At 45.8% G+C, this 15,785-nt stretch overlaps 1 protein-coding gene and 1 pseudogene across 1 annotated transcript; both read left to right on the top strand.

Moving 5' to 3' along the window:
- Positions 1–339: 339 nt before the first annotated feature.
- Positions 340–4,864, top strand: LOC109148836 (cysteine protease ATG4-like). The gene is made up of 8 exons (XM_019296580.1): positions 340–1,071; positions 1,171–1,256; positions 1,350–1,400; positions 1,496–1,872; positions 3,029–3,167; positions 4,092–4,147; positions 4,244–4,314; positions 4,444–4,864. The coding sequence occupies exons 1-8, from the start codon at positions 603–605 to the stop codon at positions 4,659–4,661; spliced, it is 1,467 nt and encodes a 488-aa protein (XP_019152125.1). The 5' UTR covers positions 340–602; the 3' UTR covers positions 4,662–4,864.
- A 9,981-nt stretch (positions 4,865–14,845) lies between these two features.
- On the top strand, positions 14,846–15,498 carry LOC109148588 (annotated as a pseudogene).
- Positions 15,499–15,785: the final 287 nt, after the last annotated feature.

Genomic DNA, 15,785 nt, shown 5'->3' with positions numbered 1-15,785 from the left:
CATTTGACTATATACACTCAATATGTGAGACATGTTATTCATATTTTTTTTTTATGCAAATTGTAGTTTTATTTAAACAAAACTAAAGTATTATTTTAATTCAATTGCAGTTTCATTTGATAATATAAACACAATATGCAAGACAAATTATTTAATTTCATTTTAAATACATTATAATTTCATTTTATTTTAAACACGTAAAAAATACAAAATTTGTTAAAATTTAACAACTATCTATTTCTATTTTTTAAATAAAAACGATGTCGTTTTTGAATCATAGTTAAACTCTTCACGATATAACAACCGAGTTTTATATTAGAATCATGTTTTTAGATGTACTACCTGCATTTGTCCATAGAATATCGGCTAAAGCCTCACGCCACCAAACATTGGCTGACTACGAAACCTAGAATCATCATCATTAAAATACCACAAGCTTCCAATTCAAATATTCTCCTTTTCTTCCTCTTCTTTTCTTCTAATCTAACTTAACTATCTTTGCTCGATTTCAAATCATTGTTTTTGATTTTCAAGAAGAAAAGCTAGTAGAATTCTTGTGGGGTCTGGTTTCCCTGATGTCCTGAATTACTGTGCCCTTTTTGATGCCGAAGAAGAGTATAATTGGAAGCATCAGCAGAAGTTTCTCCGATTCCAATTCGCCCGATAGGGTTCCGGGTTCGGGGCCCAGTTTTGCTTCATCTTCTTCGGCAGAGCAAAGGCATTCTTTTTGGTCGGGCTTTAGGGTATCTGCGTTCTCAAGCTCGGGTGCTACGGCAGCTGAGCACTCGAAAGGGTCTCCAAGAAAAGGGGCGTCTAGTTTGATACCAAAGCATTATGCGATTGGTTGGACTTCGGCTTTGAGAAGAGCGATGAACAGTGGCTCTGTGTGGAGAATTTTAGGTTTAAACAAAACTGGGATTCCCTCAGTCTCCAATACTGACATTTGGCTTCTCGGCTGCTGCTATAAAGTTGCTCAAGATGATAGTCCATCCACCGATCCGACTCAGAGCCAGGGATTTGCTTCGTTTGTCGAAGATTTCTCATCCAGGATCTTAATCACTTACCGTAAAGGTGAGACTCTTAATTTTTTATTTTGAAAACATTTCGTTTAGAATTGAATTTTCCAGGAAACTAATGGTTCTTTTGTGCGCGAATGATTATGAATCTTAGGGTTTGCCCCCATAGGAGAGTCCAAATATACTAATGATTCAGGTTGGGGTTGCATGCTTCGAAGCAGTCAGATGCTTGTTGCTCAGGTAGTGCATTATCGTGTGCCAGTTTTTTTTACTATTGTCTCTATGCACAAATTCTAAAAAGGAAGATCAAGGTAATTATGTGCTTGGTCACAGGCATTGCTTTTCCATCGACTCGGAAGATCATGGAGGAAGTCTTTGGAGAAGGTAATGCATATCCAGATGAATCTCTTCATACCTTACTGCTTTTTTACTGACTGTTGAAATATGGTATGATAGAATTATATTTTTGTGATGTGCAGTTGCTTGAGCAAAATTATTTGGAGATATTGAACCTTTTTGGTGATTCAGAGGAATCTGCTTACTCTATCCACAACCTTCTTCAAGCTGGAAAGGCATATGATCTTTCCCCTGGTTCGTGGGTTGGCCCATATGCAATGTGTCGCACATGGGAAACACTGGCGTGCTGTAAGAGAGAGGACGCTGAAAATGCAGACCTGTCAAGGGTGGTTTTCTATGTTGTTTCTGGGGATGAAGATGGAGAAAGGGGCGGTGCACCAGCCCTTTGCATTGATGATATCTCAAGGCGATGCCTCGAGTTGTCAAAAGGCCAAGTTGATTGGGCTCCTATAATTTTGTTGGTTCCCTTGGTCTTAGGACTCGACAAGGTTAACCCAAGGTATGGCCCAAATGTGAATGTCTTTATAGTTTCGTTTGCAGTGCAGGAATGATTTAGAAGCAATCATCTAATCCCCTTTTCTTTTCACATTCAATTATAGTCATGGTCCTATTATGATTCAACAATGAAGAAAAATGTAATATCTTGAAGTTCATGTTAATTTTAATTGTCAAGTCCTTGATCCATCTATACTTCAGCAATAAACCCTTAGCTTTTATATCCTGATTTAAGTGGTAATAGGAAATGATGATTTGCTGGTTCACGAAGGCTGCAAGTAGTAAACATTTTGGCCAATGCAGATCCTTCTTTTATGCGTAGTGGATACATTAAATATAATTTTGTTAATGCATGAGCTAGAAATTAAGATTTACATGTGAAGAATTTCTGCAACAAAAGAACCTTTTACCGTTATATTTTGACCTTCTAGTCATACTTTGGTTGTTTTAAAATGCGGAGTAAATAATTGTCCAATGCAGAAAATGAATAAAGATTTCAGGTAATAATGTTCAAGGTGAGAATATTGTACTGGTTATATTGTTTTTGATTGAATAAATTCTTAGCACAAATTAGACGGCCTACACTGTATAGCTTACTAGTTACACGTCTAAAATGGGACATCATGTGCGTAACAATTGGAACATTTTAACAATTAACTTCTACAGAGTAGATTACAAGACGGGAGGAGTTTGAAAGGCTTTTGGCCAGTTAGGGGCCTTCTAATCCATGGGATGTTTGACACAAAGTGAAGCATAGACTACCTGCACAACCTTGGAAGAAGAAATTCTTTATTATCATTTTTAGGTTATGCAATTTATAAGTGATTAATTGAATTTCTTGGACATATTGTAATGCTGACCTAAGAATCTAAGATATTTGTCTAAGATGGGATAAGCTATCTGTACTTCTTGCCTTAGTTGAAGAGCCTCTTAATTTAATTTTACATCTCAAGCATCATCATATTTACTATGTGGCATTATCTTTGTATCCATTTTCAATGCCATTCATCCTGGGCATGGTATGGGAGAACTTATATACTAGGTAAGAATATGAATGCTGTAAGTTGTATATGAATGACTTCCTTAAGGGTGGTGTATACGAGTTGTTTTTTCTCATTCTTTTTCCCCTTTCCCCTAAAACCTTCATTCTTTGTTCCTAGGTATATTCCCTTGTTAAAAGCTACATTCAGCTTCCCCCAAAGCCTGGGAATCCTTGGTGGTAGACCTGGAGTCTCAACATACATTGTTGGTGTGCAGGATGATCAGGCATTTTATCTTGATCCACATGAAGTTCAACAAGTAATTGTTTATCTTATTCTTTATTTTTGTAACAGTTAATATGTCTTCTTATTACATATCCCAATATTTGCTCCTTTCCCTTCCCTCCCCCACCACCACAACTCCCATGGGATGGGGTCGTGGTGCTGGTGTTAGCTCTCCTCAGATGCTAGCTAACCTCTGATGGATTTTTCAGTTGTCAGGTTGTTGAGGATTTTTTTTAACTGTTTGAGAGCATACACATTATCGGTTCTTTTCTTGGTCAAGTAAACTTTGAATCTGTATAAGGTCGTGTGGGATGTAGTATTATAGTGCATATGTTCTCATCTGGTTATCTTGGCATATGGGGTAGGTTTTAAATTTGGATCCACCATTTTAGCTTTTGGAACATTCCTATGCATGTTAATGTGATATTAATTCCCCTCTTTAGTGTCATCTTTCATCTGTCATTTTTTGTTCCCTCTAAGGGGGATGAACTATTTGTGTTTTTATCTCCTGCATTTTGTTTGAGTATGGCTGCTTCTTGGTGGCTATGTCACATATGTACACTGAAGTGGCTGATTTTTTCAATTATGACTTTCTGAATATACTTTTATGAGTGTCATGAGGCTAAATTGTCCTTTTTGTGGATTTACAAATATTCTGTGGTCATGAAATATTCCAATCCCCTTTCCACACCTCAAGAATTTGTACGTTTGTTTCTTAGTTTATCTCCCACCGCCCCCCTCCCCTCCACATAAGAAATTAAGGGAGGGAAATGGTATAAGCGCTTCAGCAGCTACTGGGGGCCACCTATGAGCAGTGGTAGCAAAATCTCCGTGTTGGCTTTTGCATTATTTGGATTATTGGCTTCTTCATATATTTGCAAAGTTCAATGTGCTATGCTTTGTATGATATTTGTTGCCTAGAGAGTCCATCAGTTCATGCTACTGGTCTTGTTGGCAGGTTGTTGATCTTGGGAGGGATAATTTAGATATCGACACTTCATCCTACCACTGCGAGTAAGCCCTTGCATAATGATTTATTCATTCTCATCCTCGTATTTTGTTATTTTGATTTTCTTATGTACGATCATATCCTCTCGGTTCCAAATACAGTGTTGTGCGGCAGCTCCCACTTGATTCCATTGATCCATCCTTGGCTATCGGGTTTTACTGCAAAGACAAGAGTATGTTATGCTTTCATGTTTCTCTTCTTTCATTAATTCATTCATTTAAACAGATTGAAGCTGAACTTCTTAATGTACAATGCATATTTATGTAATGTTCACCATCGAGTTTACTTTTGAATTCGTTAGGCGATTTTGATGATTTTTGTGCACGAGCATCGGAGCTGGTTGATCAATCAGGTGGTGCTCCACTGTTCACCATAACCGAGACTCGGAATGTCTCCATGCCAGTCCAATATCAAGATATGCAGGGCGAGGCGAGTGCAGAAGGATTCAAGTCATTCGATGCAACCTCCATTGGTGATTCGGAGAACGGTAAACAAGAAGATGACTGGCAACTTCTTTGAAGCTGGATCTGTGTTTGTATTTCCTGCCCTACCCAATTCTCAGGGGAGGGTTGAAAACTGTAAAGATAAACAACACGTATTAGGCTCTGTTATTAGCTTCAGTTTGAAATGTTGTTATTTTTTATTGATATTTTTGAAACTTGAATGATATGTGATATTCATTACATTATTTGGGAATAGATTTTATTCTTTCTTTTCAATTATTGGGTGGGGATTCGAGTACGTTGAACATTGAGGAATGATAGCTTAATTCTGCAAGCAAGTTGTGTATTTTTTAAATGTCGTGGTCATTTATTTATTTATTATTATATTTTTGAAACCTAAGCATGAATCCATGATAATGATATTCATTACATTATTTCTAGGTAAAATGACGCTTTATTCTTATAGCGTTTTTTTTCCTTGGAACAATTATTTTAAAAGTTTATATGTTAAATGACATTTTTGTTGGTTTTAGGGTTTTTGGGCCAGGGAGGTCCAACACAACTTTAGTTGGTGGATTCACATTTCAAAAATAGAATTGAAAGAGATAATAACTGCAAGTATATGTGTAATCTTGGCCTGTTCTCGCCGCCCCCTTACATTCTTGAGGAGCCCTCATTTTATAGTGGGTCTCATTGGAATCATTCAAAAAGTATACATTTAAGGCCGTAAATTGACTTATTAACCCTATTAACTCTAGGGGCCGTTGGGTTGCCGTTATCGGGCCTCCCAACGGCTTGTTGATCGAGCCTTTAAATGGCCTCTTAAATGCTTTAACAGCCATCTCCGTGCCGCCTGCCTATTCGCGCCGACCTCGGGGTCGAGCCGACCTCTTGGTTTTAGCCCCTATCTCTCTTGGGCTTTTCCTCTTCTGGACTTGGCCCTTTCTCCTCTTGGGAATCTCTTCTTCTTCTTGGGCCCTGAGCCCACGGGGTTCACACCCCATCAACTAGTCCCTCACTTTTCAATATTGAGCCCCCTCTTCAACTCGAATATTGGAAAGTATCCGCCCTTTCAATGCAGATTGCTGGAATCGCTCTTCAATTTCCTCTCTTTAATGGTCAGATTATGGCCGGATCCTTTGTGATCATTTTAATTCTACATTCCTGATCCGCTTTAACTCCCTGCTTGCTTCTCGTACCTATAAATGGCGTCTTTGTCCTTGTCTCTCCTCACCTTCCTTGTTAACATGGGTCGCCCACCGATTAAAAGAAAGAAAATTGTCTTTGGGTCGCCGACCCATTCCCTTCCTGCCAAGCGATCGAGGTCTGAGAAAGGGAAAAGGATGGCTCATAAGCATGCTTCTCGCAAGCACTCCGTTGGCTCCACTTCTTCCGGTTCCTGGATGACGATCGAGGCTCCTCCCCCGGCTGCCGATCCTTCTCCTCTGGTCGACCCTCCTCCTCAGACCACGGCTCGCGTAACGGCCGAGGCTGGGACCTTCGTAGAGGTGGCCGTCCCGGAACAGCTAGCTTTCCAGATGACCTTTACCATCCCGCTACATGATCCTGAAGGACTGGCTTTTGACTTGATGTCGGACGCCGACTATACATGCTACCTTGAGCTGTATCCGGATGATGAGGCCCCAGTGGTCCCGCCTCTGATGCCGACTTTTTGGGACACCGTTTGCCCTTCTCCTGCTGGTTCCGGTTCATCAGACGAGATGGCTTTTCTGGATGAGCCATCTTCACTTGAGAAGTGAGTAGCGCCGACTGAGGCTTCTGAGCGATTGAGTGTGGTGATTAGTGAGGACGAGTGAAAGATCGCGGGGAGAATTTACTTAGTACGAATAAAGTTGTCCCCTTTTTACCAATGTACTGGACCATTTTTTCCTAAATAAAACGCATGAACTATCTTGGCTTTTACGTTTTCCTCTTTTTCTTTTGAATGTGTGACTATGCTTGTTGCCTTCCGACTTATCGGTCGGCCCTCGCGCCTTCCGAGGTTTGACACTTGCGATCCTCCCATATCTAGGGGAGATTCGCTTTTCAGGTCATAGCAGGAATCTCGCCCTATCCAAGCGGGATCGATGGGATTTTACACTGACGCAGATTCTTGATTTTTGACCACTCCCTACATTTCTGCCAAGTGATGGCAGTTTTGATTTTTCCCGGCGATTTGCTCTGAAAAACCGGCATGGCCTGGCTATAAATAGGGCTTCTTCCTCCTTATCTTTCTCAATTTTCTTCCTTGTATCCTTTGCAACTGTTACTCCTTTTGTTCCCTCATCTTTTCTTTGACATGAGCTACAGGGATGGTGAGCGACGCTCTTCCATTCGCTTGAAGGAGCAAGCTCGACTAGAAGAGCTGAGGCAGCGAAGGTTGGCGCACGGCGGTCACTTGGTGGGCGACTCCGGCTCAGACCCCATCGTGGTTTCCCCGGACGTCCTGGACGTAGTCCCGGTGGGCCCTGCCAGCCGGCGAGTGGATCCGGTGATAAGCGAGCCGCCGGTGGACAAGGAAGAGGTATGGGAGGTTCCTCCTCTTTTGGGATGGCCATGTCTCTCAGTGCCCTAGAAAGGCCTCTCCAAATGATTGATGATGGGGAACCATCGGTTTACGTGGATGACATACCGGATCAAGCTCCGGCTCCGACTCCTTTCTAACCTCGGCTATTTTTGGAAGGTCCACCTCCCCCTGCTACGGGGTCTCCCTCTTGTCTGTCCGAGGAGAAGGCTAACCCATGATCCTGCTTTTTCCTTTTATGCTTCTAGTCTGTACCAAGGCCATGTTCCTATGATGTATGCTTGTTTCTTTTGATCAATAAAAGGGCCTAGGCCGGCTTTCCTGGTCTTTTCAAGAATCTCTTTACTTTGCAATGTTTCTTACTGGCTGGGCAGACGAGCTCTTTCTATCCGACTAGCAGGTCGGGTCGAAGAAGAGTCTGGGCTCAGGGCCCAAGCGAGGCGTGGATTCGGCCCAATGTCTGCTCTGGGGCCTACTGTGGTCGCGTCATTGATGCCGACCACGCACTCGGACGGGCCTATGTCTTGTCCTCGGGTGGCCTTGTCGTCCGAGTGGGATAGCTCAAAAAGGGCCGCCTCAAAATCGGATTGGGCCTAGGATTCGACAGGCTGGGTCGCTTTGACTCTACGCATGCCTAGGCGTGCCGCTTGAGCTAACCCTAGTCCAACCGCCGTTCCGATTTTCGAAGGGCATTAAATGCCCCGTCTCTTCGCGTCAATCAACCTCTCCCATCGTCCAACGGGCTTTTGACATATGTCAACCCCTTTGGGATTCTCCCCAGCTTATAAACGCTTCTCCTTTCTTTCTCATTGCTCATTCTCACAATCAACTAGAGACCGAAGTACTTCCCCTCCGTCTAGCTCTTCTCAATTCGCCGGGCATTTCTCAGGTTGGTCACCTTTTATATAACCATGTCGTCTTCTTCCTCACCTTCTCACCGTCCGGTGGTGTCCTCCACCATGTCTTCTCCATCTTCTTCCTCGTCTTCTTCTTCTCGCCGTCGGGAAGTGCCTTCAGACCTTCACTCTCCCTCTTCTTCTCAGCCAGCCTCGTCGTCTTCCGGGGCGGCTGTACCTCTGAGTCCAGCCCCACTAACGACGGTGGCGACTTTTCTTGACGGCCTTCAACGGCTTAAGGGTAGCTTTGAGTCTATAGACCCCCCTGCGGCTACTCCATCGTTGATAACAGAGGCGGATCTCGAGATGACCCACTTTCTGCTTGGCCCATCGGCCGACGTTCTTCCTCTGGGGAACCGGTCCATCTTTGACCCGGCGGAGGGTTATGTGGGTATACATCTCCATTTAGTGGCCTTTGGTTTCCGAGTGCCACCCCATCCTTTTCTCTCCCTTTTCTTTCGCTATTATAACTTAGTTCCAGGTCAGCTGGTCCCCAATTCCCACCGTCTTCTAGTTTGCTTCATAGTTCTTTGTCGGTGGTGGCTTTGCATACCCTGTATAGAGTTGTTCCGGTGTCTGTACACCATGAACAAGGTCGGCCCTCACTCTCGGGGCTTTGTACAAATATCCGCCTGTCCCGGATGCGTGCTATTCGAGGGTCTTCCAGATTCCGTGAAGGACTGGAAACCCTTCTTCTTCTTCGTTCGTCATTCTTTTTCTCTCCCCCCTTTTGCATTTCCGACCATGTGGCCGGCCACCCTCTTCAAACCCTGCTCCTGGCGAGCTGTCTTTACCAAAGAGGCGACCCGGGGTGCCAAGTATCCTCTATTGTGCCCAACGATGGTCGCGACTTCGAGCTATGGCGAAGTGGGGTTTTCTACCTGCTGGAGCGGCCACCACATGTAGTCTTTCATCAGACCCCTTTCCCTGCTTTTTTCATTTAGGTAACCTAGCTGACTTCTGTCTCTTCCCATGTACAGGTCTTGACGACTCCGCGTCTGACTCCTCTGAGGAGATTGACATCCAGGCCGAACCTATGGGCGACCATGCTCAGAAGATGAGGCGCCGAATGGCTCAGCGTTCGACCGACACTTCTTCCGTTTCGACCCCGCTTCCCACCCCGGCGTCACGCGTCATTCCGTCAGGGAACGTGGTTGATTTATCGACCTCTCTCGTGGCCTCTCCCTCGCGTCTTCCTCCGGCCTCGACGGAGAGTCCGAGCTCTAAGCGACCCCTGGAGCAGCCTGAAGTTCCTCCGCCCAAGAGGATCCGAGTGGGCTTGGAACTGAGCGCGGATACCCAGATATGACAAGGCGACTTCTCGGTTCAGACTGGGCCGAGCACGTGCTCCTTCCCAAGGATCTCGAGTCAGCATCTGAGCTAAAGGACGAGCTGATCCTGGAGGCTTCTCTGCGGCAGTCTTACCGGGTGAGTGTTCAGGCCTTCTTCTCGCTAATTTCTTCCTCCTTTTACTCTCTGACATGGCTCTTTCTTTTCCCTAAAACCTTGCCCTCCAGCTGGAAATGAGGAAGCGGATGCGAACTCTCAAGGCCGGAGCGAGCAGCCTCAACACTCGTCTGCTTCAGTCGCACGAGGCTCGCAAAGAGGAGCAGGCGGCCTTCGCCAAGGAGAGGGAGGTTCACATAGCCAAGCTCCTTAGGGTGACTCGTCTGTGGGAAGATGAGCAGAAGAAGGTGGCGACTGCTATTGCCGAGTTCAAGGGGTCGGCGGCCTTTGATGCGGACGTGAAGTCGGCAATGGCAGGTCGACGGGAGGAGCTAGCAAGGGAATGGTTGGCGACCCCGGAGGGTGATGATTTCCTGCTCGACCTGGGCGAACGCGACTATCGGCTCGGCTACCGCGAGGCACAACTTGAACTATACGCCGGCCTACTGGCCCGCGACTCCTTTTTCAAACCTGAAGGTTGGGGTCTCAAGCCAGTGGTGGAGCCGCTTCCAGCACCCGGCCGGGGCTGCGACTATAACTTCTCCTCCGGCTCCACCAAGTTTGCCAGCGGCGACTGATATGGCCCTGCCTGCTGATGTGCCCCTTGATCTGACGGCTTCCCCGGTTAGCAGCGCGCCCCTTCAACCAGAAGACCCTTCGACCGCCCCCCTGATGGACCATCGGCGGGTGACCAAGTCGAAGGTGAAGAAGTTGCTGCGTCCTCCCCCTTAGCTTAGGTCTTCTTTTCCTTTGATCGTTTTGTAAGGGGCCGGTCCTCCCTTTGGGCCTTTATTAATGGAAAACTTCCCTTTTTGCTTTCTACTTTACCTTCTTCGTCTTGTATTCTCTTTAAAATCAGCGCGACTCCACAATCTTTTGAGTTTCCATTGGCGAGTCCCTTAGTCGAGGCGACTCCTTATGCTTTCATTCTTGGAAATGTCTAAGGGTCAATGCCCTTTTGTTTTTCTCTTTTCTTGCCGAGTCCCTCAGTCGAGGCGACTTCTTAGGCTTTTTCCTATCTTAGAAACGTCTAAGGGTCAATGCCCTTCTATTTCTCTCTTTTCTTACCGAGTCCCTCAGTCGAGGCGACTCCCTAGGCTTTTTTTCTATCTTAGAAACGTTTAAGGGTCAATGCCCTTTTGTTTCTCTCTTTTCTTGCCGAGTCCCTCAGTCGAGGCGACTCCTTAGGCTTTTTCTATCTTAGAAACGTCTACGGGTCAATGCCCTTTTGTTTCTCTCTTTTCTTGCCGAGTCCCTCAGTCGAGGCGACTCCTTAGGCTTTTTCGATCTTAGAAACGCCTAAGGGTCAATGTCCTTTTGTTTCTCTCTTTTCTTACCGAGTCCCTCAGTCGAGGCGACTCTTTAGGTTTTTTTCTATCTTAGAAATGTCTAAGGGTCAATGCCCTTTTGTTTCTCGCCGAGTCCCTTAGTCGAGGCGGCTCCTTAGGATTTTTTTATCTTAGAAATGTCTAAGGGTCAATGCCCTTTTTTTTTTTCTCTCTTTTCTTGCCGAGTCCCTTAGTCGAGGCGACTCCTTAGGTGTTTTTTTTTTTTTTTTTTTTTTTTTTTTTTTTTTTTTTTTTAATCTTAGAAACGTCTAAGGGTCAATGCCCTTTTGTTTCTCTCTTTTCTTGCCGAGTCCCTCAGTCGAGGCGACTCCTTAGGCTTTTTCTATCTTCGAAACGTTTAAGGGTCAATGCCCTTTTGTTTCTCTCTTTTCTTGTCGAGTCCCTCAGTCGAGGCGACTCCTTAGGCTTTTTCTATCTTAGAAACGTCTAAGGGTCAATGCCCTTTTGTTTCTCTCTTTTCTTGCCGAGTCCCTTAGTCGAGGCGACTCCTTAGGCTTTTTCTATCTTAGAAACGTCTAAGGGTCAATGCCCTTTTGTTTCTCTCTTTTCTTGCCGGGTCCCTCAGTCGAGGCGACTCCTTATGTTTTTTTTCTATCTTAGAAACGTCTAAGGGTCAATGCCCTTTTGTTTCTCTCTTTTCTTGCCGAGTACCTCAGTCGAGGCGACTCCTTAGGCTTTTCCTCTTGGAAATGACTTCAGATACTGGAGAGTAATAGATATTTATTCAATGCTGCGTTTTAACGAATACATGGGAGCCAACTTCTTACTGATAGCATTTCTTCAAATGGATCACATTCCAGATCTGGTCGACAGGCTCCCCTTCCAAGGTTTCCAGCTTGTAGGTGCCGGCTTGAACCACCGCTGGCTCTCCGGTACGGTCCTTCCCACTTGACCGCGAACTTCCCCCCCCCTCGGTCGGTCGGCTGGCCTGTTGATCGCGTAAGACACGGTCTCCCACCTGGAATACTCGGGGTCGGATTCGCTTATCCCGATATCTCTTGATAGCCTACTGATACTCTACTATGCGAGCGTGTGATGTCTCTCTTCGCTCCTCTAGGAAATTCTTTTCAATCCTTAGGTTATCCTCATTTCCCTCATTAGTGTAGTGGCGAACCTTGTGAGTGGGCTCGACAACCTCTATGGGCACCTTTGCTTCAAAGCCGTAGGCCAGCGAGAATGGGCTTTCGCCGGTAGCTCGCCTCTAAGTGGTGCGATACGCCCATAATACGCGGTCTAACTCATCAGCCCAATTTCCTCGCACGTCATCTAGCTTTTTGCGGATGCCATCCACAATGGTGCGGTTCACGTTCTCAACCTGTCCGTTGGCCTGAGGATAGGCGACCGACACCTTGGTGTGCCGAATGCTGTGCCGTTGACAGAAATCCGTGAAGGGTTGGCAATCAAATTGTCAACCGTTGTCACTGACTAGGTGCTCTGGCAATCCAAAATGACAGATCACCTTCTTCCATAAGAAACGTCGACACTGATACTCAGTGATGGTAACCAGAGGTTCTACTTCCACCCATTTGGTGAAGTAATCTATGGCCACCACACAGAACTTAAAATGCCCTGGGGCAACCGGCAGAGGGCCTAACAGGTTGATTCCCCATTTAGCAAATGGAATGACAGTAGTAACCGGGGTGTAGAAGGTGTCTGGCCGAGTGTCTTTTCGTGCAAATGTTTAACACACGGTGCACTTAGCTATCCAGTCGATGCAATCTCTCATCATAGTGGGCCAGTAATAGCCCTGGATGACCAACTTCCGTGCGAGGGTGTGAGCACCCTGATGAGCTGCGCATATCCCATGGTGGGCCTCGTCCATTATTCTTTCTGCCTCTAGCCTGAGCAGACACTTGAAGAGAGGTCCCCCAAATGACTTCTTGTATAACTGTCCATCTATAATCTCAAAGGAAGGGGCTTTTCGGCGGACTCGGGTAGCGACCGTAAGGTCGTCAGGCAATTTTCCCTCTTCTTTGTAACGCTGGATGTCTTCGATCCAAAACATTTTCGGGTTCTTGGCACGGTCCCAGTTCAGAGTCGTTATCTGCGCACTTTTTGGGATTAAGCCATAAATTATACTTAAGCATTACCTGGAAACACTCGGCCAAATCTCGAGCGTGACCCGATTCTTCCCGGCTCTTGACCAACATGTCATCAACGTACGCCGCCATAGACTTTCACAACAGGTCTTGGAATAGCCGAGCAACCATTCGGGTATATGTAGCCCCCGCGTTTTTAAGTCCAAAGGGCATCACTTAGTAGCAGTATACGCCGTCGGGAGTGATGAAGGCTATTTTCTCCTCGTCGGCTTTGTGCATGTAGATTTGATGGTAGCCTCGGAAAGCATCCATGAAGCTCAATAAGGCTGAACCCGCAGTCTCGTCGACCAGCTGGTCGATCCTGGGTAGGGGAAAAGGATCCTTCGGGCAAGCCTTGTTGAGGTCGGTGTAATCTACGCACATTCTCCAGGTCGGCGGTTTTGGCACCAATACCACGTTGGCCAACCAATCCGGGTATTTTACCTCTCGGATGTGGCCGGCGGCTAGCAGCATGCTCACTTCCTTTTTCACGAATTCTCGTCGGTTGTTGGCTAGATATCGTTTTTTCTGAATCATGGGTCAGTGGCCGGGATCTACCGCGAGTCAGTGAGAGATGATAGAGCGGTCCACACCCGGCATGTCCTTTGGCTCCCAAGCGAAGACCAGGCGGTTCTCACAGAGCACACGTATGACTTCCGTTCGTATTTCCTCCTTGAGACCGACTCCAATTCTCACCCGTCTCTCTGGTCGGACTAGGTCGATCTCGACTTCTTCTAACTCTATTGCCGGTTCAGGGCGAGGTGGCATTGCTTTCTTTGCGGGCCGCTCGGTGATTTCATGCACTCGCATTTCTCGTCTTCCCATTCCCCGGCATGCCTGCAGATAACACTCTCGGGTGACCCTCCGGTCGCAACGTACCGTGCCCACTCCAGTCGGCGTGTGGAATTTCAGACATAGGTGCTCGACGGAGATTAGTGCTCCCAAGTCCTCCAGACCGGGTCGTTCGAGGATGGCGTTACGAGAGCAAGCTAGATCAACTACGATAAACTTCATATCCAGCTTCTGTATGTCGGGATAGCTACCGATCTCGATCGGCAGGGTGACAGACCCTCAGCCTATATGGAATCCCCAGTGAAGCCTACCAGTGGCGTCTTTACCGGGGTCAGCCGTTCTCGTGCTAGACCCAACTTGGTAAATGTTTCGAGATACAGGATGTTGACGCTATACCAAGATTCGTCGAACAACCACCCCGTTCACATCCATCACGATTACCAATGCGTCGTGGTGCGGTGCTTGGCCAGTCGACAGATCTTTGTCGGTGAAAGTTATAGGTTCTCTGCATACTCTCTTAGGGCTACCTTCGCGTCCGTACACTGTACCTACGTACAAATGCCGAGCCCATGTCTTTCAAGTATTAGAGGAGTCGCCTCCCTCTGGCCGCCGACTATCATATTGATGACCGGCCTCTGTCTCCGCCGACTATCACGAATAACGCATCTTTGTCTCCGTAGTCCTCAATATGCACATCAACAATCTTAAATATTAAGCCGCCTAGCTATGCCATATATTAATTTCAAACTTATGAACTTTGGGGTTGCATGCAATAAAAAGTATATTTTAAATATACTAATGGTACATTATATATGTATGTAAGGTACTTTCAATATAAAAATAATGTATTTTTAATAGAGTTAATTCCAGCAATGGTCCTCCGACTATGTTGATTTTCCATAATTGGTCCCTGACTTTTAATTTGGATAATTTAGACACTTGACTTTTTAATTCTTTCCAATGTTGGTCCTTCCGTTAGATGGAAGTTAAATGGATGTTAATTTGAAGGGTAAAAGCGTCTTTTCAAGTAATGTATATTTCCTCTTCGCTCTCCCTGAGGGATGAGCTGGGTGCAGTGTGGGCGGTGCAGTGTTATCTGACACTCCAGCCAGGATACCAAAGTATCTATAGTTTCTTGCTTGCTCTATAATTGTTAATAGTTTACAAAGAAAAGAATGGGGATTCTTGATCATCTTTCTGATATGTTTGATTGCTCTTCCGGCTGCCACTACCGTCGCCGCTATAAGAAGCGCCGACAACTGCAGGTATATATGTTGTCATGTATTTGTTATATAAATTCTTGATTTTCCGGCGGAGATATAATAACTTTTTATATATGTGAGCAGCGCAGACGGTGGAGATGAGAGTGAAGATGGACTACGAAGGGTGCGAGAGGAAAGTTCAGAGGTCGGTGGAGGGAATGAAGGGGGCGACGCCAACCCCGTTTGAGCCGAAGCAGCACAAGCTCACCGTCGTGGGCTACGTGGATCCAGAGAGGGTGGTGGCTCGCGTGGCTCACCGGACCAGCAAGAAGGTGGAGCTTTGGCACTACGTTCCGTACGACGTCGTCGCGCATCCGTATGCGCCGGGCACGACAAGAAGGCTCCGGCGGGGTACGTCGTCGCTCATCTCCACCGTCTGCGCTGCTCACATATATAAAAAGTTATTATATCGCCGCCGGAAAATCAAGAATTTATATAACAAATACATGACAACATATATACCTGCAGTTGTCGGCGCTTCTTATAGCGACGACGGTAGTGGCAGCCGGAAGAGCAATCAAACATATCAGAAAGATGATCAAGAATCCCCATTCTTCTCTTTGTAAACTATTAACAATTATAGAGCAAGCAAGAAACTATAGATACTTTGGTATCCTGGCTGGAGTGTCAGATAACACTGCACCGCCCACACTGCACCCAGCTCATCCCTCAGGGAGAGCGAAGAGGAAATATACATTACTTGAAAAGACGCTTTTACCCTTCAAATTAACAACCATTTAACTTCCATCTAACGGAAGGACCAACATTGGAAAGAATTAAAAAGTCAAGTGTCTAAATTATCCAAATTAAAAGTCAGGGACCAATTATGGAAAATCAACATAGTCGGAGGACC

Source organism: Ipomoea nil, unplaced genomic scaffold (assembly GCF_001879475.1).
Source record: "Ipomoea nil cultivar Tokyo-kokei standard unplaced genomic scaffold, Asagao_1.1 scaffold2144, whole genome shotgun sequence".
Taxonomy (NCBI): domain Eukaryota; kingdom Viridiplantae; phylum Streptophyta; class Magnoliopsida; order Solanales; family Convolvulaceae; genus Ipomoea; species Ipomoea nil.
Note: the sequence above shows the minus strand (reverse complement) of the source record. Positions and strands in the feature narration are given on the sequence as shown.